The sequence below is a fragment of the Meles meles genome, chromosome 14, assembly GCF_922984935.1.
Source record: "Meles meles chromosome 14, mMelMel3.1 paternal haplotype, whole genome shotgun sequence".
NCBI classification, from domain to species: domain Eukaryota; kingdom Metazoa; phylum Chordata; class Mammalia; order Carnivora; family Mustelidae; genus Meles; species Meles meles.
This window is the reverse complement of record NC_060079.1, coordinates 6058279-6085523: the sequence shown is the minus strand read 5'-3', so window position 1 is coordinate 6085523 and position 27245 is coordinate 6058279. Positions and strand designations below refer to the sequence as shown.

At 36.7% G+C, this 27245-nt stretch overlaps 1 protein-coding gene across 3 annotated transcripts in view; it reads right to left on the bottom strand.

Annotated features, from left to right (window-relative positions):
* The window catches only part of SGCG (sarcoglycan gamma), a 126423-nt gene that overhangs the window by 57798 nt on the left and 41380 nt on the right, over window positions 1-27245 (bottom strand). For all 3 annotated transcript variants that reach the window (XM_046028349.1, XM_046028350.1, XM_046028351.1), the window contains exon 2: window positions 26045-26239. In XM_046028349.1, the coding sequence (XP_045884305.1) occupies window positions 26045-26239 (195 nt within the window). The remainder of the gene's footprint in view (window positions 1-26044; window positions 26240-27245) is intronic.

The window sequence follows — 27245 nt, the reverse complement described above, 5'->3', positions numbered from 1 at the left end:
TAAAGATGCTCACTGAGGTGATGAGAGCAATGTATTTCAACAGAGAGACAGAAAAAGTATTAAAAATTACCAAACGGAAGTCACAGATGGAAAGGTATAATAGCTGAACTAAAAAATTCCATAGAGGGGCTTCAACAACAGACTAGATCAAGCTGAAGAAAAGATCAGCAAACTCAAAGACAAGATAGTGGGATTCATTTCTTCAGAGGAGCAAAAGAAGTGAAAAAGAGCAAAGATAGCTTCAGGGACTTATGGAACATCATCAAGTGGACTGATAAATACCTTATAGGTGTCCTAGAAGGAGAAGAGAGACAGAAAGGGGCAGAAATCTTATTCAAAGAACTAATGGCTGAAAACTTTCATAATCTGAGGAAAGAAACAGACATTCAGATCCAAGAAGTTCAAATATCAAATGAGATGAGTCCAAAGAGAGACACTTTAATTAACTGTCAAAAGTTAAAGACAAGGAGACAATCTTAAAAGCAGCAAGAAAAAAAGCAAACTATTACATACATCGGTAGTCTCATAAAACCATAAGCAGATTTTTCAGTGGGTACTTTGTAGGGAAGAAGGGAGTGGGATAAAATATTTAAAGTGCTAAAAGAGAAAAACTTCCAACCAAGAATACATACCTTACCTGGTGAAGCTGTTCTTCAGAACTGAAGGGGAGATAAAGAATTTACTGACAAACAAAAGCAAAGGAGTCCATCAGCCCTAGACTAGCCTTATTAGAAATACTAAAGGGAGTTCTTCAAGTTGAAACAAAAAGGTCTTAATTAGTAAGAGAAAAATCTATGAAAGTATAAAACTCACTGCTGAGGTAAATATATGGTAAATTTAAATACTCCAATGTAGTGGTGGTAAATTAATCACTTATAACTCTAGAATGGAGGTAAAAGACAAAAGAAGTAAACATATGTATAACTACAATAACTTACACTCAATGTAAAAAGATATAAATTGTGTCATCAAAAATATTGGAGGACTATAAAATGTAGAGTTTTGTAAGCACTGAAGTTATGATTAGTTTGAAACAGACTGTTTAGACAGGGCTTCTGGGGAAGACTGGTGAGTGGGAAGACCCTAAAGTTACTTCATCTTACAAATACAACTAGATAACATTCAAACCAGAGCAAACAACTTAGAAAAGGATGAAAAACTGACAAAAAAAAATCCCCCACTAAATTTAGAGAAGAGGCCACAACGAAGAGGGCAGAAAGGATGAAGACTCAATAAGAAAATTAAACTTCGTGGGTCTCACCACCTGAGGAAGAGAGCCGCAGGTGCAGATATGGGCAAGAAACAAACTAGCACACCAGGGAGCTTAAAATGGGAAGAGCAATTCCTATAGCATTTGACTTTGAAAATCAGAGGGCCCAAAATTTTGTGAGTGCTTACAAAATTTGTGAGTGCTTTAAGTGGGACTTAAAGGTTGGAACTTTAAAAATCAACCGCTCAGCTCTGAGAGAGCCCAGAAGGTGATATGAACCTGAGTGCCAGTCTTTAAAGAGACAGCACAGCAAAGAACCCGTGGAGATACATGGATTGGAGGCAACAGTTTGAAAGGTACCTGGGGCTCAGAGGAGGGAGAGTAAGTTACTAGTGTCAGACTTTGCTAAGGGACTTCTCCAGGAACGAAAGAGCTAGAAGGCACTATTTCCCTTCCCTGCCCCTCATCATAAACACCCAACCACTTGTAGGAACCAGCATGGTTTGGGCACTCACTACCTAACTTGCTTATAATGCACCCCAACTCCTGGACAACCAGGCCTGCCTCAGTCCTGGTCTCAGGATCCCTTCCCACAGAAGACTCACACAAACCTTGCCAAAATTGCATCTCCCGACCTCTGCAGTGGGTGTACACACCTTGTTAAATTTGCACCCCTGCCCAGGCATGCTTTATGGAGCAGCCCCTGCTGGCTAGTATCCCCAGTGGTAGAGGATCAGTGCTGCCTAGTTAAAAGTGAATGTCCTTCCCACTAGTTTCCAGGCATAGCTGACTTTCCTGACACAGAAAAACAGACACAGAGTCAGGCAAAATGCTATAGGAGAATATGTCCCAAATGAAAGAACAGGACAAAGCCCCAGCATGAATGAAATAGATATAAGTAACATGCCTGATAGAGAATTTAAAATAATGATCATAATGATAGTCACTGGACTTGAGAAAAGAGTGGAAGAAATCAGTGAGACCCTTAACACAGAGATAAAAAAGAATCAATCAGAGATGAAGATCACAATAAATGAAATTAAGAATACACTCGATAGAATGAATAGCAAGCTGGAAGAAGCTGAGGAATGAACTAAAGAGCTAGAAGACAGAGTAATGGAAAGTAATCAAGCTGAACAAATAAGAGAAAAAAGAATTATGCAAAATGAGAATAGACTTAGGGAACTTAGTGACTCCATCAAGAGTGGTAACATTTGCTTTATAGAAATCCCAGAAGAAAAAGAGAGTTAAAAAGGGGCAGAACATTTATTTGAAGAAATAATAGCTGAAAACTTCCTAATCTGGGGAAGGAAATAGCTATCCAAATCTAAGAGGCACAGATATCCCTCAACAGATTCAACCAAAGGAGGTCCAAACCAAGATACACAGTACCCAAAATGGCAACAAGTGGTGATAAAGAAAGCTTAAAATCAGCAAGAGAAAAGGAGACAGTTTCATACAAGGGAAACCCTATAAGGCTATCACTGGGATTTTAAGATGAAACTTTGCAATCCAGAAGAAAGTGGCATGATATATTCAAAGTGCTGAAAGGGAAAAATCTACAGCCAAGAATACTCTATGCAGCAAGGCTATTCATTGAGAATAGAAGGCGAGATAAAGAGTTTTCCGGACAAATAAAAACTAAAGGGGTTCATGCCCACTAAACCAGCCCTTACAAAAATATTAGAGGGGACTCTGAGTGGAAAGGAAAGATCATAAGACAGATTATGAAAAGTAGGGATACAAAAGTAGTAAAAATATTTCTGTAAAAAAATCACTCAAGGAATTCATAAAGGGATATAAAATATGACACCATATACCTAAAACATGTTGTGGGGGAAGGAATAAAGAATGGGTTCGAACTTAAGCAACCATCAACTTAATATAGAATGTTATATGCAGATGATGTTATATATAAACCTAATGGTAACCAAACCACTAATAGGTATACAAAGAATAAAGAAAAAGGAATCCAAGTATATCCCTAAAGAAAACCAGCAAACCATGAAAGAGAGAAAGAGAAGAATCAGAGAAAAATTACAAAAAGCAAAAAACAAATAAAAAATAGCAATAGAAATATATATCTGTAAATAATTACTTTTTTTATTATTATGTTAGTCACCATATAGTATATCATTAGTTTTTGATGTAGTGTTCCATGATTCATTGTTTGTGTATAACATCCAGTGCGTCACACTATATGTGTCCTCCTTAATGTCCATCACTGGGCTAACTCATCCCCTACCCCTCTCCCCTCTGAAACACTCTGCTTCCCGGAGTCCATAGTCTTTCATGGTTCATCTCCCCTCTCTGATTCCCACCCCCCTTCATTTTTCCCCTCCTTCTCTTAATGTCTTTCATCAGTAATTATTTTGAGTGCAAGTGGACTAAACATTTCAATGAAAAGAGAGAGGGTGACAGAATGGATTAAACAACAACAACAACAAGACCCATCTATATGGTGCCTGCAAGAGACTTGCTTCAGACCAAAGACACCTGCACATTACAAGTGAGGGGATGTGGATATATCTATCATGTAAAGAGATGTGAAAAGAAAGCCAGAATAGCAATACTTATATTGGACAAAATAGTCTTTAAAACAAAGACTATAACAAGAGACAAAGAGGAACTCCACGTTATAATAAAGGGGACAATACAACCAGAAGACAAAACGATTGTAAATATTTATGCACCCAACATGGAGGCACCTATTATATAAAACAGTTAATAATAAATATAAAGGAACTAATCAACAGTTATACAATAATAGTAGGGGAGTTTATCACCCCACTTGCATTCATAGATAGATCATCCAAACAAAAACTAGCAAGAAATAGTGGCTTTGAGTGGCACACTGAACCAGATGGATTTAATAGGCATATTCAGAAAATTCCATCTTAAAAAAGAATACACATTTTTTTTCAAGTGCACAAAGAACAGTCTCCAGAATAGATCACATATAAGGCATAAAAGAAGCCTTGACAAAAATGAAAAATATCAAAGTCATACCATGCATCTTTTCTGACCAAAATGTTATGAAACTAAAATCAACCACAAGGAAAAAATCTGGAAAGACCACAAATACATGGAGGTCAAACAACATGCTACTAAACAATGAAAGGGTCAACCAGGAAAGCAAATAAGAAATAAAAAAAGTACATGGAAACAAATGAAAATAAAACACAACAGTTCAAGACCTTTGCAATGTAGCAAAAGCAGTTCTAAGAGGGAAGCAAAACCCAAAACCAGTAGAAGAAAGGATGTATAAAGAATGGAACAGAAGTAAATGACAGAGAAACTAAAAAACCAATAGAACAAGTCAATGAAGTCAGGAGATGGTTCTTTGAAAAGATCAACAAAATTGAAAAAACATCTAGTCAGAAACATAAATAAAAAGAAGAAGGACTCAAATAAACAAAATCATAAATGAAAGAGGAGAAACAGGAACCAACACTGCAGAAATAAAAATAATTATAAGAGAATATTATAAAAAACTATATGACAACAAATTAGATAACCAGAAGAAATGGATAAATTCCTAGAAACATATAAACTACCAAAACTGAAGCAGCAAGAAGTAGAAAACTTGAACAGATTGATTTCCAGCCAGGAGACTAAATCAGTGATGAAAAACTCCCAACAAACTAAAGTCTAGGATCAGACAGCTTCACAGGCAAATCCTACCAAGCATTTAAAGAAGAATTAATATTTATTATTCTCAAATTATTCCTAAAAAGTGGAAGAAGAAGGAAATATTCCAAATTCATTATATAAGGCCATATTATGCTGATATATTCATAAATGAATCAATGTGGTACTATGTATATAGAACACCCAAAAGACTCCTCCTAAGTGTTTATAGCAGCAATGTCCACAACAGCCAAGCTATGGAAAGAGCCCAGATGTCCACTGACAGATGAATGGATAAAGAAGATGTGGTATATATACACAATGGAATATTATGCAGCCATCATAAAATGAAATCTTGCCATTTGCAATGATGTGGATGGAACTAGAGGATATTGTGCTAAATGAAATAAGTCAATCAGAGAAAGGCAATTATTATATGATCTCACTGATATGTGGAATTTAAGAAATAAGGCAGAGGATCACAGGGGAAGAGAGAAAAAAATGAAACAAGACAAAAACAGAGAGGGAGAAAAACCATAAGAGATTCAGAAAACAAACTGAGGGTTGCTAGAGGGGTAGAGGACTGGGGGAATGCCATAACAGGGTGATGGACATTGGGAAGGGTAATGTTGTGATGAGTGTTGGGTATTATATAAGACTGATGAATCACAGACCTGTACCCCTGAAACATATAATACATTATATGTTAATTAATTGAATTTAAATAAAAAAATAAATATAAATTAAAAATAAATTGATAAAAAGAAACTGAATATGACACAAAAAAATGGAAACACATTCCATGCTCATGGATTAGAAGAACAAATATTGCTAAAATGTTCATATTATCCAAAGTAATCTACATATTTAATGCAATCCCTATCAAAATACTGATAGCATTTTCCACAGAACTAGAACAAAAAAATCCTAAAACGTGTATGGAACCAGAAGGGCCCCAAATAGCCACAGAAATCTTGGAAAAGCAAAGCAAAGCTGGTGGCATCAAAATTCCAGACTTCAAGCTATATTTCAGAGCTGTAGTAAATCAAAACAGTATGGTACTGGCACAAAAATAGACACAGAGATGAACAGAACAGAAAACTCAAGAAATAACCCACAATTATATGACCAATTAGTCTTTGAAAAAGCAGGAAAGAATGCCCAATGGGAAAAAGTCTCTTCAACAAATGGTGTTGGGAAAACACTACAATCACATGCAAAAGAGTGAAACTGGACCACTTTCTTATACCATACACAAAAATAAATTTAAAATGGATTAAAGACCTAAGTATGAGACACGAAACCATAAAAGTTCTAGAAGAGAGCACAGGCAGAAGGGAAAGTGGGTTCTGGGATGGTGAAATAGATGATGGGGATTAAGGAGTGCAGTTTCATGATAGGCACTGGGTGATGTATGGAATTGCTGAATCATCATATTGTACACCTGAAACTAATGTAACATTGTGTATTAACTATATTGGAAATAAAATTTTAAAAAAGGTAAAATCTGTAACTTTTTGGAATGTCCTTCATCATGCTGACTTGTAACTCTTTATGTAAAAAAACCCACATTACTCTGTACAAAATATTCCTTCCCTAGAGCACTCTCTTCTCTGTGAAGACTGTATCAGAGGTGGTTGTCCTAACTTGAGCTCCAATAAAACTCTTAACTTTATTTAAAAAAAGGTAATAGACTGCCTTTTTTTTTTTTTTTTTTTTTAAAGAGAGAGAGACTGAGCATGAACAGCATGTGGAAAAGGGAGAATATTAAGCAAGCTTATTGTGGAGCTTGATGCAGAGCTCAGTCTCATGACCTTGAGATCATGACCTGAGCTGAAATCAAGAGTCAGACACTTAACAGAGAGATACGCAGGCACCCCTCTAACTATACTTTTGTAAGCCTTATGGTAACCAGTGCCAAAACCTAGCTAAAAGATAAAAGAATCTAAGTAGAACACTATGGAAAATTATTAAACCACAAAGGAAAAAAATGAGAAGGGAACCAAAGGAATTACAAAACAATCAGAATACAACAAAATGACAATCCTAAATTCATACCTACCAATAATTACTTTAAATGTAAATGGACTAAATTTTACAATTAAAGACAAGAGTCAACTATATGCTGCCTATAAGAGATTCACTTCAGCTTTAAGGATACATACAGATGAAAGTGGAAGGATGGAAAGATATTCAATGCCAATGGAAACCAAAAGGATATTCTTATTTAAGAAAAAAAAAAAGACCATAAGCCAAAGACTGTAATAAGAGATGAAGAGATGCTAAGGGGGTCAATTCATCCAGAGGATATAACATTAGTAACTATGCACCCAACATTGCAGTACCTACAGATCTGAAGGGAGAAATAGATAGTAATATATTAATAGAAGGGAACTCCAAAATTCTACTTTCAACAATGGATGCACCATTCAGGCAGAAAATCAATAAGAGAAAAATGTACCTAAATTGTACATTAGACCAGATAGACATTTGATCCAACAGCAGCAGATTATACATTGTTCTCACGTAGTATATTAAGAATATGGAATACTATTTAGCCTTTTAAAAAAAAGAAATCCTGCCATTTGTAACAACATGGATGAACTTGAAGGGTATTATGCTAGGTGAAATAGGTCATACAGAGAAAGACAAATACTGCATAGTATGTCTTTATGTGAAATCTAAAGAGGTGGGAAATCAAATTCATAGAAATAGATAGGAGAAAAGTGGTTGCTAGGGCCTGGGGTCTGGGGAGTGGAGTAGGAAGAAATTGGCAAAAAGGTACAAGCTTTCAGTTAAAAGACCTGAATAGGGTCTCAGGATCTACTGTTAACATGGTGACTATAGTTGATAACACTGTATTCTGTAATTTAAATTTGCTAATAGATTAGAACTTATTCTCTCTCACACACAAAAGGTAAATATAGGAGATAACAGATGTGTTAACCCACTTGGGGGGAGTTCCTTCATAATGTATGTGTCCATCATATCATCATATTGTACATTTTAAATATCTTTCAATTTTATTTGTCAATTATACCTCAATAAGCCTGAAAAAACTATAGAAAATATTGAGTGTTAGTAAGGAGCAAGTGAATATGGAGCAGCTGGAACTCTCATATCCTGCTGGTATAAATTGGTACAACCACTTTAAAAAATCGGTGGTTTTTATTACACATAATGCACATACACATAATGTATGACTCCCATTCTGTTAGAGCCCACACTCAATTCCCACTACCTCAACTCCCATTTAGTCTCTGCACCATTAGTTTGTCCTCCACCATTATCATTCTACTGAAATTGCTCTCCATAAAGTCCCTAATAACTTTATTATTAATAAATCTAATGCCCATTCTCAATTCTCATTTTACTGGAAAACTATGTAACATTTGAGACTATTGACCAACCCATAATTCTTTTTTTTCCTTATCATTAATTACTTTAAATTTATTTTTTTTCACTTTTTAAAAAATTTCTTTTCAGTGTAACAGTATTCATTGTTTTTGCACCACACCCAGTGCTCCATGCAATACGTGCCCTCCCTATTACCCACCACCTGGTTCCCCAACCTCCCACCCCCCACCCCTTCAAAACCCTCAAGTTGTTTTTCAGAGTCCATAGTTTCTCATGGTTCATCTCCCCTTCCAATTTCCCTCAACTTCCTTCTCCTCTCCATCTCCCCATGTCCTTCATGTTATTTGTTATGCTCCACAAATAAGTGAAACCATATGATACTTGGCTCTCTCTCCTTGACTTATTTCACTCAGCATAATCTCTCCCCATAATTCTTAACACTACCTACTCTTGAGGCTTAGGACAATACTGTTTGTTTTATTATCCTAGAACTTTGATCATTCCTTTGACACTTACTTCTCAACAATGTCCCCCTAGGCTTTCTTGTTATAAGTTGGTGTTTCTTGGAGTTTCATCCTTGGCACTATATATATACTTAATATATGTTAGGCCCTCATACATATCTTCTTCCACTTCAGTACCCCTCCTCAGTGTTTCTGAAACAATTTTGTAAATACTAATCTAACATCTCAGAGCTATGAGATCAAGTCCTGTGTTGGGCTCCAAACTCGGTGTGGAGCCTGCTTAAGATCTCTCTGCCTCCTCTTTGCCTACCTCAAATAAATAAATACATGCATATATAATAATTTAACACTTTACTTCACTATTTAAAAACCTGTGATGGTTTTTAATTGGAATACATAATAAAATACAAATGAGCTACTGGTATACAAGGCTATTATACTTGATCCCTTATTCTTGATCTCTGCAGCTTCATCTCCCACCCTTCCCTCCTTATGTTTTAGTGACAATAAACTTCTCACTCAACAACTTTTCTTCTTCCTCATATTACATCCCCAAATCATATAAGTCCTGTTGAAGCCTTTTCTGATGTCTTCAGACCATTGTAAGTCCTTCTTCTGGATTTCTACAAAAGTTTGATCACGTCTCTCAGAAACTTTATCACATTGTTCCATGTATTTAGACCTTTACTGCACTGAGAGTTTTGTAAATCCAATCTGTATTCGGCACCTGGCACTGTAACTTACATATAGTAGAAATCAACAATGTGTTCAATGATTGAATGGCTTCTGTAATTGCAAGATCCATGATACATAGCACATTGCTTATGTTAGTTGCTCAGTATATGTTTTAAAAATTAATAGGCTGATAATTGGTATTACTTCAGTGTTCCCAGTAAAGGATGATAAATGGTACATAGTAAGAAATTTTGCATTTTGGGAGATATTGCAGTAATTTTAAAAAGCATTTAACCTAGGGGTTGTTTGGTGTTGCAGTCAGTTAAGCATTTTGCTCTTGGTTTCAACTTAGGTTATGATCTCAATGTTGTGCGACTGAGCCCCAACTTGGGCTCCATGCTCAGCACAGAGTCTGGTTTCTCTTTTCCTCTCCCTCCACTCCCCCACTTCTGCTCTCTTTCTAATAAATAAATCTTAAAAAAAAGGTTTTTAACCTTGTGTTTTCATAACTTCATGCCAACATTTGAGAGGTAATATAAAATCAAACTAAAGGTTTTTCTTTTTTAAAGGTTTTTTTTTATCATTAATTATTCTCATAAATATTCTTCGCTTACCTCAGGTTTTTGTTTTTTCAGTCACTTCTGGTAGTTTTCTACACAACTTTTTTTCTTGCTAGGATGCTAGTAAAAAATTAATGCATCAACTGTAAGTTGTCCTAGTTCATAAGAATTTTTTCCCTTAGACATAGAAAGAATTATTTCATGAATGAATGTTCATAGTATTTTTATCTGACTATATCCTAAAACATAGTGATAAATGACATAAATTTATTCTTCAAATGATAGGACTTTTAGAAAATTTTCTCTCAATTTTACAGTGATACTGAGTTTTCATATTATAGATAGGGGGTCCTAGAATTTAATGAGAAGTTAAAGTAAGTATATTTGGGGCACCTGGTGGCTCAGTCAGTTAAGCATCTGTCATTCCCTAATGACATATGATATTGAATATCTTATATACTTATTTGCCATCTGTATACCTCATTTGGTGAAGAGTCTGTTAGATCTTATGCTTACTTTGTAATTGGGTTGTTTGTTTTCTTATGTTGAGTTTTAAGAGTTCTTTGTATGTTTTGCACTCTAGTCCTTAATCAAATATGGATTTTGCAATTTTTTTCTCCATTCTGTAGCTTATCTTTTGCAGACAGAAGCTTTCAATTTTAATGAAGTCCAACTTATTAATTTTTTCATTCAGAGATTATACTTTTGGAGTTAAAAGTCATCACCAAACTCAAGGTCACCAAAATTTTCCCCGTTTTATTTTTACAACTCTCATAGTTTTGCATTTTACATTTAGATAAATGATATGCTTCAAATTAATGATGTGAGATCTGTATCTAGATTCTTTGTGTGTGTTTGTATGTGTCCACTTGTTCCAGCACCATTTAAAAAAATGTAAATTAATGGGAATTGGCTCAGGTCATGATCTCAAGGGTCATGAGATCTAGCCCCATGTTGGGCTCCCCTCTCAGCAGGGAGTTCACTGGAGATTCTTTCCCTCTGCCCCTCCATCCACTCAATGTGCTCTCTCTCCCTCTCTAAAATAAATAGATATATATTAAAAAATAAAATAAGTATATTTGTGTGAAGAAGGATTCTGGGAATAGTCCTAGAATAATCAGTAATTGTCTTATTTATTTTCAAATACCCACGAAAGACTCAGTTCTCAATTTTCTATATCTTATGAGCTTTTGATATTTGTGCCTTCTAAATCATACACAAGATTAGATAATAAATTGTTTTGGGTAAGCAGAAGAAAGGATAAAGTTTGGTCGAGTTGATCCTCTGACTTGTCAAGAGTAAGACTTTGTGAGCCTCTAGAAATATTTACAGAAACCAGTTCTGGGTATACGTCATTTAATGAAATTCATATTTCCAAGCATCTTGCTATAGAATAAATTTAATTTCAACTGAATTATATCTTCTATTGATTTCTAAAACAAGTTAAAAATATATCCTCTCCTAGGAGAAAAATCCCTTTAATATAATTACAGTCATAAACAAGCAAAATCCCCTGAAAATAACTTCTTTGATAGAAACTTGTTTTCTGATGGAAATGGGTAATTCCATTTAGATATTAAGAGCAATCTTAGGAATGATCCAAAGTACCACCTAATAAAACCTTTTATAAATGTCAATATACAATATACGGATACGCTGGCAATTCTACAATGTGCACATTCTTTTGGCTCATAATTTTCCCACTGTATTATTGCAATACCTAAAAGGAGAAAAAGTTTCCTGAGTTTTCCATAGGCTCATGAAGTAATGCCCCCACTTTCCCATTAATTTACATTTTTCATGTGTATTGCCATGTTTGTACAACAGAATCAGCACAGTATCTTTCATGAGGGGAAATAAACACAAATAAGTATGACACATTCACTCTTCATTTGAGCAGCAAAGTCACCCCAGCGTATGATGAAGTATTGGTTACTGCCCAAGAATGACTTTTCTGTTGATGGAATATATTTGAATTTCCTACCTTTTTCCATTGACCAATTCAAAATTTTTAATTTATCAGTTTAATAATATGTTTATATTATTAATTTAACAAATAAGTTACATAATTTACAGTGTTTTAATTTAAAGTAAATTAATTTTTTTAAATTAATTATAAATTAAAAGTAATTTAAAGTAAATTAAAACATTGAAATTATACAACTTATTTGTATTTTAGAAACATTTTAATTAAGTATAACATTTTTAGAAAGTAAACAAGTTATATCAAATTATATTTGTACAGAATTTACCAATTTATATTCTGTTTCAAATATCTCTTTACATTCCATCAATCTATTTGGTGTTTATGAGCAGTACAGTTTACATTATTCTAGTTATATAGAATGCTTTGATATTTGCTAAAGCAAACTTTCGCTTGTTATTCTTTGTTGTTAATGAAGCTATTATGAAGTTTTCATTGAGCTGTATATACCCTTTTACTCAGGATTTCTTTCAGGACTGCTAGGAAAGGATATTTCAGCAAATTGAGAGTCCTCGGGAATTTGCATATTATTGCAACATGAAGTGTGATTCTTCTACTAATACATTTTCTAACTAGTTTGGATAAGAGTATGGGTGTGTGCTAAACATGACATTTTGTACCTCATTTTATTACCTAACATACTGTAAACTTTCATATTTGTTTCAGTAGTTTTTCATTTAATTCTTCTGGATTTTATAACACAATAATTGTTTGCAAGTTATTCTTTTCTTTCAATCATCTGCTGTTTAGCTATTTCTAGCCCTTATTTAACAAATGGTCTTACTGCATTTGTGAAATTCTCAGGAAAAAAAAAAAGGTAGAACACAGTAGTATGACTACCAGACATACTTTTCTTGTTTTTGTCTTTGATAGAAATGCCTCTAGGATTTCAGTAATAAGTATGTTTCTGGCAGCTGGTTTGTGGAAAATATTCTTTATCATGTTAGGAAGAAGGCTAGTCAACTATTTCTTTTTACAACCATCATATATGACATCCCATATAGTGTGGTCAAGTGAAAAAAGGGGCTGATTTCAAATCAAATGAAATGGATACAAATTCTAATTCTTATTTTCTCACTCTGATCTCAGAAAAAAATTTAATTTCTGACTATTCAGTTAAGGTTGACCTATATTTATAGAGTAGTGCCTATTATGTGGTAGCAGGAGACAAGGTACTAGGAAGAAATATACAGACCGGCTTCTTTCCTACCTTGTAAAGTAGAGCTAAAAAAGGACCGAGGGAAGGAAATAGGAGAGAAGGTACCATAACAGCAGTTTGAGAGACAGGAAGAGAATGAAGGAGCATAAGAGACTCAAGGATTGAGAGGGCATGTCATTTAGCAGCACAGGTAATATAACTGAAAAAATGATAAAAGATTAGCATGGTACTTTATAACGATGACATACAACTTCATGAAGAATCTTGTATTTTCAAACTACATATTTGAAGTCATTCATAATACATGGCAAAGACAAAAAGAATAATCAGGCCATTGTGCTCAGAACACCTGGAAGCAACATGGGGGGTTAGGGGGATAGGAGAAGAATAAATGAAACAAGATGGGATTGGGAAGGAGACAAACCATAAATGACTCTTAATCTCACAAATAAACTGGGGGTTGCTGGGGGGAGGTGGGATTGGGAGAGGGGGAGCGGGCTATGGACATTGGGGAGGGGAGGCGAACCATAAGAGACTATGGACTCTGAAAAACAACCTGAGGGTTTTGAAGGGTCAGGGGTGGGAGGTTGGGGGAACAGGTGGTGGGTGATGGGGAGGGCACGTTTTGCATGGAGCACTGGGTGTTGTGCAAAAAGAATGAATACTGTTACGCTGAAAAAATAAATAAAAAGGGAAAAAAAAAGTCATTCTTCTTTATTTTTAAACAAGTAACACTTTAGCAAATATATTAGGTTAGTTTATAAATTACAAGATATTATCTGCATTAGTGGTCGTGAGCAAAAACAAATTATTGTTACCCAAAGACCTTCTCAGTTTGATATTATTGGTGGGAATGGGAAACAAGCAAACACATTTATATTTAGAGCACATTTACTTTGTTATAATGCCCTCATGACAAAAGTGTGACTTTCATATCTAGGTTAAGCTGGTGACTGTCACTACACATGACAAGTGCCTGTGGCTTATGAGACCCTGTGCTTTTGCTTTACTTCCCAGTTGTTAAAATATGTTTAAATCACTTACAGAAAAATTTTAATAAGAGGAAAATTGAAGGAATATCCTTCAGATAGAAATTAAAACTATGGTGCTATTTGTATCTCTAGACAATAGGATTTGTGTTACTGATACCAGGGATAATGAAATTCCTAGGCACTTTGAATAGCTTGAGATTTATCTTCCTCCTCTCAACTCAGGCTTAATAATATCTTGTCTTCTTATAAAGAAAAATGCCATTAAGTTAGTATATGTTCTTATTGTCTGTGACCTCTGGATCAATCCCACTCTATTATGACTAAGACATAAATCAAACATTTCAATTTGGTTTTTAGACTGGCAAGCACCGATGTAATATAATTCTTTTTAGAAAGAGGGAAATAATTTGAGAAAATGTCAAGGTGCTGCTTTAAAATGTCACCATGTCATGTTTTTCTTTTAATCCTAATTTCCATTAGTGTGAAAAATGGATGGCAAAGAGAGGGAGGCAGGGGAAGTAATCAGTATCAGATCACTGCCAATGTGAGCACCACGCAGGCCAGGCCTGGGCAAAGGCAGGGATGGAGCACAGGGGGCTGCTGGCCTACTGCTGGGCCACCAGCAAGGGTCTCTGTCAAGGCAGGCAGAAGACAAACGGCAAAACACCACTAGGGGAGGTGTCAAGCATGGCAGACAGGTACAGGAAGAGGTGAAAATCTCGTCCGCCATCTACAGGTCGGATAAATTTCACGGCCTTCGCTCTTACATGTGGTTCTCCTGTGGGCAGAGACTTCATTCCTCTGGGGTCCTTGCAGTTGATGACACACTGCCCTTTCTGAGGAAACAACCTGAGGGAGCCCAGAGGGAGCTGAGCAAACAAAAGGTGAGACCAAGCTCAAGATCTTCCATAGATCTTGGCAGCCCCAGGGGGCACCAGCCTGTGCCTGCCTCTCAGCATTCTGGGAAGCAAAGTATATTGTGGAACATACTTTGATCTAAGAACAAAGAACTCTTAAAATATGCTATTGTAATGGTTGCTAAACACATGCCAGAGATTCTTTTTTCGTTTTCTACTTCAGTAAGATATTTTTAAATAAAACCCCTGCCCAACCTAGTAAAACTCATGTCTGTCGAATACTGAAACATTCTAGCAGAAAGTATTCTAGTACAAGGAATTTGTTTTGGCTAAATTTGATGTCTTCATTAAATAAGCAGGGATTGATACAGACAGAAATGATTCCAATTTCAGTAGTTTAAATGTCATTTTTTCTTTTGAATTAATTTCATTTTAGAAATGTAATGCTATTCAACGTATTTGCTAGTAAGAGCAGTAATGAGATATGGGTAATGAGGTTAACTGGAGTAGCCTGCCTCTTCCCTTGGTCTCTCCCTGGTTCTGTGTTTGGGTGCCAATTTCAGATTTCACCCAGGGAGCTCCTGAGAGGGTTGAGAACCACTATAGAAGAACTATAAGCTTAATGCTGATATTCAGTATTACAATTCTGTTTTAATTACTTATATTCTTTCTTCCCCCAAATAAAAGTATCTAAAGGAATTTAGCGTTCAGCATTAAAGTTTTTTTTTTTTAAAGCTTGGAATCATTAATCTTGTTAAAATTATATTCATTAAAGGCGCTAAAATATTTTATATGAAAGTAAATAAATAACCATAAAGGTTTTTGTTTTTTTTTAAACTAGGTTGTTAAAAATTAAAAATGCCATGTTTTAACATATTAACTGATACGACTCACAGATATCATTTTATAGCCATGAACACTATAACTAAAACTATAAAGTATAAAAATTTATACTTTTTAAGTATAAAAAGGGAAAAGGGGAATTAGCCACTTTACCGCATTGATTTTTTTTAGGGTCCACCTTCCTGACTAATGGATTTAGCGATTATAATGACCAACACAGAATATCCTAGAACCTTTATATTTGGCACCAGTTGTTACAATTTCCTAAATATGACTTCATATGTAATAGATGTCATACACAGAAATTATGTAAAATTCTGTTACATGAAGTTGCAGTTCTAAGAGAGCTACCCTGGTGAGCAACTCTGCATCACAGGTCTCTGGAACCCATGCCAGGCACAGCAAAGCTGTAAGGATTGGTTTCATTGTGCTCAGACTAGTTCTCTTGCCAACATGTAACCTCTGTTTGAAATCTCCATCTTCTGCGGCATCCTTGTGTTTTCCTTTTGTGATCTATTCCTTGTTTTACCCTGTAATTCAATCTTGGCATTTTAAGATATGTTACTGGTGGTTGGCTTTACTGTTTTCCATAGTAAAATATTAAAGTATGAAGGGGGGACACGTGGACTGAAATGACAGTATGTGGAAGTTAATAAACCCGTCATTGCTCTACATTGGGGATCTCAGCAGAGAAATTTTTAAAACTTTGTTAATTTGGTAAATTATAGCTTTCAGTCTACACTAATGACTGCATAGGTGATAGATAGGTTATTATAAAGTTAGGTAGAGAATTACATACTAGCTGTTACATGCTCAAAATTCTACAGCTCTCTGTAAATGCTGAGAATCCTATTTGACTTTATCATTTTACTACCAAAGCTCTTGAAAACCTCTTTTATAGTCATGTTACTTCCTTGGCATGTCTGCATTCAAGAAAGGATACTAGTTTATATATGAATAAAATAAAAACAAAACTAAATTCTTATATACAGAGAGATCTTTCAAACTAAGAAAAAATTAGAGCATAAGTTAATTTACAACATCCAGCCTCATAATGTATGGGACATTCCCAAAGCAAGGGATCAAACTCACATATATATGAAAATTGCATCATTTGTATCATCTTACTTTGAGATGATCATTTTTTATCAAATGTTGGCACTTTCTGCAGAATAATCTTTTTGTAGGTCTTCCCTTTTGATCCAGGAATATAAGGGTGTGTTCATTTTATTTTGTTGAGAGGGGATGAAAGCACCCTGAATTAGCAACAGGTTCCTAATGTGGAAGGGCCCTTCAGTCAGGAGACATATGCTGACCATATCTCACTAGAAAGGGCAGGCTATGAACAGGGGCAGCAAAGGCAGGAAAACATGAGCTGGTCTTTGTGAATAGCTATCCTAAGTTGAAGTGGACTCAGCTGCTGGCCTAATTTCATTTAATGTAATCAAAATTATAATACCTGTTTTTAGTGCTACATGATAACACCAGAGCACAAAATGTACTATCATGTTACATTCACATACAGTTGATAAAGTTAATTCATACACACTTCTCACATAATGCACACCTGCATTCATTCAGGATATATTTACTGTGTGCCAACCATGTGCCAAGATGGCCAGGGGAGTGATAGAACACGGGGTCCCTGGTACCAAAGGACTATTTAATTCTGGCCATTCTCTGCACCTGCTGGGCCCTGGCATGGCTTCTTTCTCCCAGGCCCTTCTAAGGGTCTTTCTCTGAGTCGATTTTCTCTCTACATTCTGCATAACTGAGGGGCACACTGCGGGTGCGTGCAGGGCCCTTCAGTCAGGAGACTCTCCTGGGAGATCCCATAGTTTACAACTGGAGGACTTCAGTTCACTCTCCAAAAATATTAAAACATTTTAAATATAGAGATAAAATGAAGGTGATGTACACACATGCATAGCCCGTACGCTGTGCTCGCTAAGTAAAGGCGCCTAATGGAAGTAAATACTATGGTGATGCTGTACAAACACGGTTTTTGTAAATTTAAAGAGGAAGTCACAACTTATACTTGACTAATTTAAATATATTATGTAGGGAGGGGAGTGGCAAGATGGTAGAGAAGTAGGAGACCCCGTTTCAACTGGTCCCCTGAAGTGAGCTAAATAACACTCTGAGCACCCATGAAATGAACCCGAGACATAGGATTATACATGTCTGGATCTCTTCGGGGGCAGAAGATCATCAGTGGCAGGTAAAGCAGATGGGACTGCTGGGACTGATCTCGGAGGATAAACAGAAGGGGGAGGGAGCCACCAGAAGCGACCCATTGGAAATTAATACCCCAATACAGATTTTACTTTTTTTTTTTTTGATAGAGATCACAAGTAGGCAGAGAGGCAGGGAGAGAGAGGAGGCAGAGAGAGGAGGAAGCAGTCTCCCTGCTGAGTAGAGACTGATGCGGGACTCGATCCCAGGACCCTGGGATCATGACCTCAGTGGAAGGTAGAGGCTTTAAACCACTGAGCCACCCAGGTGCCCCAGTAATACCCCAATACAAAAGTGCTCTGTGATTGGGGACCAGCATTAACTTGGAGACTGGGTAAAAGCACTCAAAAAGAGCAGAAGACCTTAAGGGGCTTCTGGTGGAATCAGACAGTCATGGGCATGGGCCTAAGCCCATGGTCCCAGGACAGGCAGTGCCAACAACCATCTGTGCCAGAGAGAGCCGGGCAGGGGATCCAGTCCATGGTCTCTGAGCCCGCAGCTTTCCACTGCTTGCACCACCACTCCCACTGGGCACACTCCCACCCTTGCCTGAGAGATCCTGGTGTGGGCATCGGCCAGCAGTCTGAGCCTGTAGCCTTCCACAATCCATGCGTCTGCCAGGTCTGAGTGTACCCAGTCTGTGCCTGAAAGAACTCAGTGTGGTCTCCAGTCAGGGTCCCTCAGCCTGCAGCCTTTTGCGACCTGCGACCTGTGCCTCTGCTGGGTGTTTGTACACCCGGCATGGGTGTGGACCCCAGACAGCTGTCCCGGCAACGGCAGTCACCTGGGTTCGGGCTTGCCCAGACCAATATTGCTCGCGGTTTTCGTGGCCTAGGGGAGCAGAGACAAGTGGGGGCCTCGGACGACCACTGAGACAGTGGCTGGGGGTATGCACCACCTGCAGGAGGTTGCAGTATTTAGCGGAGTTTGCAGATGGGGAATCTGTGTGTTCTGGACCATCCAGAGGGGAGCAGATTGAGGCTTCTCTCTGAGGTGGAGGTCTACGTGTGGACAGTTTGCTTTTCATGGAAACCTCTGAAATGCCACAAAAAGCCTCCAAAGAACAAAAACCTTCAGAGAACTAAAGCCTGAAACATAGGTTTCCACAGAGTCCTGCCCCTTGATAGGGGGCAGGGGTGACTCAGCCCAAGCAAGATTGACTGAAAAACAATGTGGAAGGCCCCTCCCCCAGAAGACAAGCCAGAAGAACAAGAGGACAACAGTCACAGGGTCCCCCCAGAACTGTAAAACCCCAACATTAGAGGAAAACAATGTATTAAGGCCCCAGTAGTGCCCCAAAACCTGTAAACCTGTATATTTCATAAATACACTTTCTTTCTTTCTTTCTTTCCTTTTCTCTTTCTCTTTTTTTCTTTTAAATTTGTTCTCATGATTCTTGTTCTTTTAATTTTTTTAACCTACTTACCATTACAACTAGAGGTTTAATACAACATATTCCATAATAACTTTTTAACTTTTTCATACATATGTTTTTCTTTTTCTTTTTTTTTTAATATACATATAGATATAAGCTTCAAGGTGATCCTTTTTCCCTATTCAGTACTACCCCGATATATAAACCAGTTTTATTTTCCCTGTATCTCTGGAAAGTTGAGTCCTTTAACAAAGATAAGATACACCCAGGAAGAACTGAAATAACCTTCCTGCTCACACTGAGGGTTTATAACCACTTTCCCATCTTATTCTTCTGTCAGTGTTTCTGTGTATTTGTTTTTGTACTATATAAGTCTCACTCTTGGGGTACATTTGGTCTGGGTTTTTCTTTTTTCTTTTTCCTTGTCTTTTACTTCTGTCAGTCTTTTTTTTTTAATATTTTATTTATTTATTTATTTATTTTTTTTTTTTCAGAGTAACAGTATTCATTGTTTTTGCACAACACCCAGAGCTCCATGCAATACGTGCCCTCCCTATTACCCACCACCTGGTTCCCCCCTCCCACCCCCCACCCCTTCAAAACCCTGTCAGTCTTTTTTTTTTCATCTTTTTTTTTTTTTTTATGTACCTTATAAATCTTACTTTTGGGGCTCATTTTGGCTGGGTTTTCTCTTTTTTTTTTCTTTTTTCTTTCTTTTTCTCTTTCTTTCTTTCTTTCTTTCTTTCTCTCTTTCTTTTTTCTCTGCCACAGGACTACTGGATATGGACATAAACAGTATGTTGGAAAAGGAAGTCAGGGTAACAATTATCCAGGCAGTGGCTAGGTTGGAGAAGACCATTAGTGGCAACATACAATCTCTAAGGGTGGAAATGGGGGCTGATCAGGCAGTACTAAAAATGCTATCAATGACATCCAATCTAATCTGAATACTCTAATGGCTAGGGTAACCTGAGGCAGAAGATCAAATTAGTGATCTTGAAGACAAAATGATAGAAAAGAAGGATCAGGAGGAGGTTTGGAACAAAGAGTTTAAAAGCCACGAAAACAGAATTAGGGAAATAAATGATGTCATGGAACGTTCCAACATCAGAATTATTGGGATCCCTGAGAGGGTGGAGAACGAGCAAAGACTAGAAGATATAGTTGAACAAATTTTGGATGAAAATTGCCCTAATGGGGGGAATGGAACAAGTGTTCATATCCTAGAGGCAGAAAGGATACACCCCTCCAGATCAACAAGTGTAGAAAGACCTCCAGACACTTAATTGTGAAATTCATGATCATAATTTCAGACAGGAGGTCTTAAGGGAAGCTAGTGGGAAGAGATTCTTTACGTACAGAGGAAGGACCATCAGAATAACGTCAGACATGTCCACAGAAACCTGGCAAGCCAGAAAGGGCTGGCAAGACATATTCAGGGCACTAAATGAGAAGAACATGCAGTCAAGGATACTTTATCCAGCAAGGCTGAAATTCAAAATGGATCAAGAGATAAAGAGCTTCTAAGACTGGCAAGGTTTAAAAGAGCATGTGGCCACCAAGCCAGCACTACAAGAAATTACAAGAAATATTAAGGGGGGTTCTATAAAAGGAGAAAGAATCCAAGAGTGACATAGAACAGAAATTTATAGAGACAATCTATAAAAATAAGAGCTTCACAGGCAACATGATGTCAATAAAAACTCATCTTTCAATAATCACTCTCAATGTGAATGGCCTAAATGCTCCCATAAGATAGCACAGGGTTGCAGGCTAGATAAAATGAGAGGACCTGTCCATATGCTGTCTACAAGAGACCCATTTGGAACTTAAAGATACATCCAGACTGAAAGTGAAGGGACAGAGAACCATCTTTTCTGCTAATGGGCCTCAAAAGAAAGCTGGGGTAGTGATTCTCATAACAGATAAAGTAGATTTTAAGCTAAAGACTGTAGTCAGAGATACAGAAGGACACTACATCATTCTTAAAGAGTCCACCAAGAAGCTCTAACAATTGTAAACATTTATGCCCCCAATATGGGAGTAGCCAACTACATAAGCCAACTGTTAATCAAAAAAGAGTCATATTGATATTAATTGTAGAGGACCTTAACATGCCACTCTCAGTAATAGACAGATCATCTAAGCAGAATATCAATAAAGAAACAAGAGCTTTGAATGACACATTGGACCAGAAGGACCTCATAGATGTATACAGAACATTCTACCCTAAAACAACAAAATACTCATTCTTCTCGAGCACACATGGAACTTTCTCCAGAATAGATCACATACTGGGTCACAAATCAGGGTTCAGCTGATACCAAAAGACTGAAATTCTTCCCTGCATATTCTCAGATCACAGTGCTTTGAAACTGGAACTCAAACACAAGAAAAAGTTTGCAAGGAATACAAATAGTTGGAAGCTAAAGGCCATCCTGCTCAAGAACGTTTGGATCAACCAGGAAATCAAAGAGGAACTTGAACAATTCATGGAAACCAGTGAGAATGAAGACACATTGGCCCACAACCTATGGGATATGGCAAAGGCGATCCTAAGGGGAAAATACATAGCTATCCAAGCCTCATTCAAAAAAATTGAAAAATCTTGAATACACCAGTTCTCTTTACACCTTAAAGAACTGGAAAATCAACAAAAAATTAAGCCAAACCAACGCTCAAGAAGGGAAATAATTAGTATTAGAGCAGAGATCAATGAGTTATAGAGATACAGTAGAACACATCAACAAAACTAGAAGCTGGTTCTTTGAAAGAATCAATAAGATCAATACGCCACTGGCCAAATTAATCCAAAAGAAAAGAGAGAGGACCCAAATTAATAAAATTATAAATGAAAGGGGGGAGATCATGACTAACATCAAGGAAATAGAAATAATCATGAAAAATTATTAACAGTTATATGCCAATAAGCTAAGCAACCTAGAAGAAATGAATGCATTCCTGGAAACCTATATATTTCCAAAACTGAAACAGGAAGAAATTGACAACCTGAAAAGACCAGTATCTAGTAGCAAGATTGAAGCAGTGATCAAAAACCTCCCCCCAAAACCAAAAGTCCAGGACTTGATGGAGTCCATGGGGAATTCCACCAAACATTCAAAGAAGAAATAATACCTATTCTCCTGAAGCTGTTTCAAAAAAATAGAAACAGATGGAAAACTTTCAGATTCTTTCTATGAACCCAGCATTATCTGGATCCCCAAACCTTTTTGATCCCATCAAAAAGGAGAATTTCAGACCAATATCCCAGATAAATATGGATGCCAAGATTCTCAACAAGATCCTAGTTAGTAGGATCCAACAGTACATTAAAAAGATTAACCACCATGACCAGGTGGGTTTTACCCCTGGGATGCAAGGCTGGTTCAACATTCACAAATCAGTCAATGTGACAGAACAAATCAATAAGAGAGAACTACATGGTCCTCTCAATTAATGCAGAAAATGCATTTGACAAAATACAGCATCCATTCCTGATTAAAACTCTTCAATGTACAGGGATAGAGGGAATATTCTTCAACTTCATAAAATCTATGAAAAATCCACAGCGAATATCATTCTCAATGGGGAAAAGCTGACAGCCTTCTCTTTGAGGTCAGAAACATGACAAGGATGCCCACTCTTGCCACTGTTGTTCAACATAGCACTAGAAGCCCTAGCAACAGCAATCAGACAACACAAAGAAAGAAAAGATATTTAAATTGGCAAAGAAGAAGTCAAAATCTCTCTTCACAGATGATATGATACCTTACAAGAAAAACCCAAAAGACTCCACCCACAAACTACTAGAACTCATACAGCAATTCAGTAATGTGCAGAAATACAAAATCAATGCACAGAAATCAGTTGTTTTCTTATACACTGATAATGAAAATATAAAAAGGGAAATGAGAAAATCAATTCCATTTACTATAGCACCGAGAACCGTAAGATACCTTGGAATAAACCTAACCAAAGAGTTAATGGGTATGTACTCAAAGAACTACAGAATGCTCATGAAAGAAATTGAAGAAGACAGAAAAAGATGGAAAAGTATTCAATGCTCAGGGATCAGAAGAATAAACATTGTTAAAATGTCTATATTGCCCAGAGCAATCTATACTTTCAATGACATCCTGATGAAAATTCCACCAGCATTTTTCAAAGTTCTGGAACAAACAATCTTAAACTTTGCATGGAACCAGAAGAGACCCTGCATTGCTAAGGAAATGTTGAAAAAGAAAAACAAAGCTGGGGCATAATGTTTCCTGATTTCAAGTTTACTACAAAGCTGTGATCACCAAGACAGCATGGTACTGGCACAAAAAAAGACACACAGACCAGTGGAACAGAGCAGAGAGTCCAGATATGGACCGGCAACTTCATGATCAAATAATCTTCGACAAAGCAGGAAAAGATATCCAGTAGAAAAAAGACAGTCTCTTCAATAAATGGTGCTGGGAAAATTGGACAGCTATGCATAGAAGAATGAAACTGGGCCATTCACTTACACCGTACACAAAGATAAACTCGAATTGGATAAAAGACCTCAATGTGAGGTAGGAATCTATCAAAATCCTAGAGGAGAACATAGGCAGTAACCTCTTTGACATTGGCCACAGCATCTTCTTTCAAGACATGCCTCCAAAAGCAAAGGAAACAAAAGTGAAAATGAACTTTTGGGACTTCATCAAGATCAAATGCTTCTGCACAGCAAAGGAAACAGTCAACAAAACAAAGAGGCAACCCATGGAATGGCAGAAGATATTTGTAAATGACACTACAGATAAAGGGCTGATATCCAAGACCTATAAAGAACTCAAACTCAACACCCAAAAGCAGATAATCACGTCAAAAAATGGGCAGAAGACATGAACAGACACTTCTCCAATGAAGACATATAAATGGCTAACAGATACATCAAAGTGTTCATCATCATTAGCCATCAGGGAAATTCAAATCTAAACCACATTGAGATACTACCTTACACCAGTTAGAATGGCCAAATTAACAAGAGAGTAAACAAGTGTTGGAGAGGATGTGGAGAAGGGGGAACTTTCTTACACTGTTGTTGGGAATGCAAGTTGGTGCAGCCACTTTGGAAATCAGTGTGGAGTTTTTTTAAGAAATTAAAAATAGAGCTTCCCTATGACCCTGCAATTGCACTGCTGGGTATTTACCCCAAAGATGCAGATGTAGTGAAAAGAAAGGCCATCTGTACCCAAGGTTCACAGCGGCAATAGCCACAGTCACCAAACTGTGGGAAGAGCCAAGATGCCCTTCAACAGAGGAATGGATAAAGAAGATATGGTCCATATATACAATGGGATATTACGCCTTCATCAGAAAGGACGAATACCCAAATTAGTATCATCATTGACAAGACTGAAAGAGATTATGCTGAGTGAAATAAATCAAGCAGAGAAAGTCAATTATCATATGGTTTCATTTACTTGTGGAGCATAAGGAATAACATTAGCAGGACATTAGGAGAATGAAAGAAAAAGTGAATTGGGGGAAATTGGAGGGGGAGATGAACCATGAGAGACTGTGGGCTCTGAGAAACAAACTGAAGGTTTTGGAGGGGAGGGGAGTGGGGGATGGATGACCCAGCCTGGTGGGTATTAAGGAGGGCACATATTGTATGGAGCACTGGATGTGTACATAAACAATGAATCTTGGAACACTGCAAAAATAAAATAAAGTTAACATAAAATAAAATAAAAATATTATGTATTTATAGTCCTTAAATATGGTTTATAATAACAATTCACAGTATGTGTTTATATTAAATATATTAAGTAACACATTTTAAGCTGTATTTTGCTGGGATTGATAATTTACCTCTTTGAATATGGGAAAATATAAATATTTATGTCAACAAAATAGATACTGTGCCTGCTGGCTGTAAAACAATGGCAGGAAAGAAATACCTGCATAGAAAGTGAAGGAGACTAATCAAAGGAAGGCATTTGAGACTGACCGCTACAACTACTGTTCTTGGAATGAGCCTGTGCCTGTATCACACCTTCAAGATGCATGTAAGGAACAGAATTGACCTACCTGTGATGTTCACTGCTGTATTTTTCTCACTATGACTATCTAGCAAAATTAAGACACTTTTATATTAAACAAATATTTTTTGAAAAAGTATACAATATATTATTAGAGCACATACAATTATCCAGCTATCTTGAAAACATGAGGATGTCTAAAATAGACTATGAATTCCTTAGGACTACGAGTATTTTATCTACTCAAAGTTTTTGTTAAATATTGAATGTGGACATGAATGTATTTTATATTAAAATGAAACTTAAAAAATTAGAAAGTAGCATCTGGATGGTTAGTATTTGTAGATTAATGGCATTAGGAAAACCAATAGGATTTGTAGAATTTTATAAATTAATGGATTAAATAATCATTATGCGATTTTGACTCAGTCAACAACAAACTCAAGATTGTTACAATTTTCCCACAAGTAGATAAAAAATCGCAATAGGAAGTAAAAAAAACCCAACACCCTACAGTTCACAGTGAAATTAAGAAAGAGTAAATGTATGAATATTTTGCTACTGAGAATACTGATCCAGAAAGAAAACAAACATTAATTCCATTAAAGGAGGCTTCTACCAATACAATATGGGTAAGTGATAGACCAAACAGAACAAGAACATGCTTACCAGGAAAGGAAACTACTTACTGGGGAAAACCACATCACTTTAAGAATCCAAATTGTAAGAGCAAAATTCACGAGGAGGATGATGAGTAAAAGAAGAACAAATAAGTAGAGACAACGCTTTCTCCAGCCATAAATGCCGATTTTGTAGACACACTGGTTCTCTGGCCTCTGTATGTGGGTGCTTTCTGTGGTTGTAGTGTACTGTTCACGAACCATCTGCCACGGGGTAGGCGGAGGGTGGGAGAAGGGACAGGGAGCGGGTGAGGTAGAGAGGGAGGGTCAGAGAGACACAGAGACAGAGGAGGAGAGAGAGAAAGGGAGAGAAGGAGTGTAGAGGGATAGGGAGGAGAGGAAGGAGCAGGAGAGGGTGAGAGAGGGAGGGACAAAGAGATAGAAACAAAGAACTTGTTTGTCAATACTCATTTACTACAAGTCCCACAAGATAATTTTTTCCCCCAATAATAAATTTCCAAAATTAAGGTGAGTTTTAAAAAGAACTGAATGTTACTTTGAAATATATCATTATTTCAAGCACAGAGTGATATTTTCTCTATCATTCAAAATAGTTTAGATACAACCAATTCATCTGAAATCCAGTGACCATATTTTCACATTTTAATCAATACATTATATAGATATATAGTGAACTTTCAAAATTCTGCAGGGTTAAACTTGGAATTGAAGCATCAACCTAAAATAATCAACTTACCAAGTTTTTAAAAGATTCAGTGGGAGGAAAATCAAGCTGATAGCTACGTATCTTTCTAAAATGGAATCCAATTATTTAGTTTTTATGTCAAATAATTAAATCACATCTTTCTTCATTTGCTAAATTATTCAGAATTAAAGGCTCTCTTCATTTTTGCCTATAATAAAGTTCCCCAGTATTAACCAACTTCCAAGAACAATCAGAATGTAAACGTGCACACAAATGTTTACAAGTACTCACTGTTTTATGTAAATTACACTAAGTTTCCATAACAATTTCAACTCTATGAGGAGATTTTAAAGAATTCATTATTTCACTTCACAACAGAGTAAAGAAGAAAGTGGTTTTTTTTGTTTGTTTGTTCTTTTTTAAGATTTTATTTATTCATTTGGCAGAGAGAGGGAACACAAGCTGGGGAGTGAGAGAGGGAGAAGCAGCTCCCTGCTGAGCAAGGAGCCTGATGCGGGGCTTGATTCCAGGACCCTGGGATCATGACTTGAGCCAAACACAGAT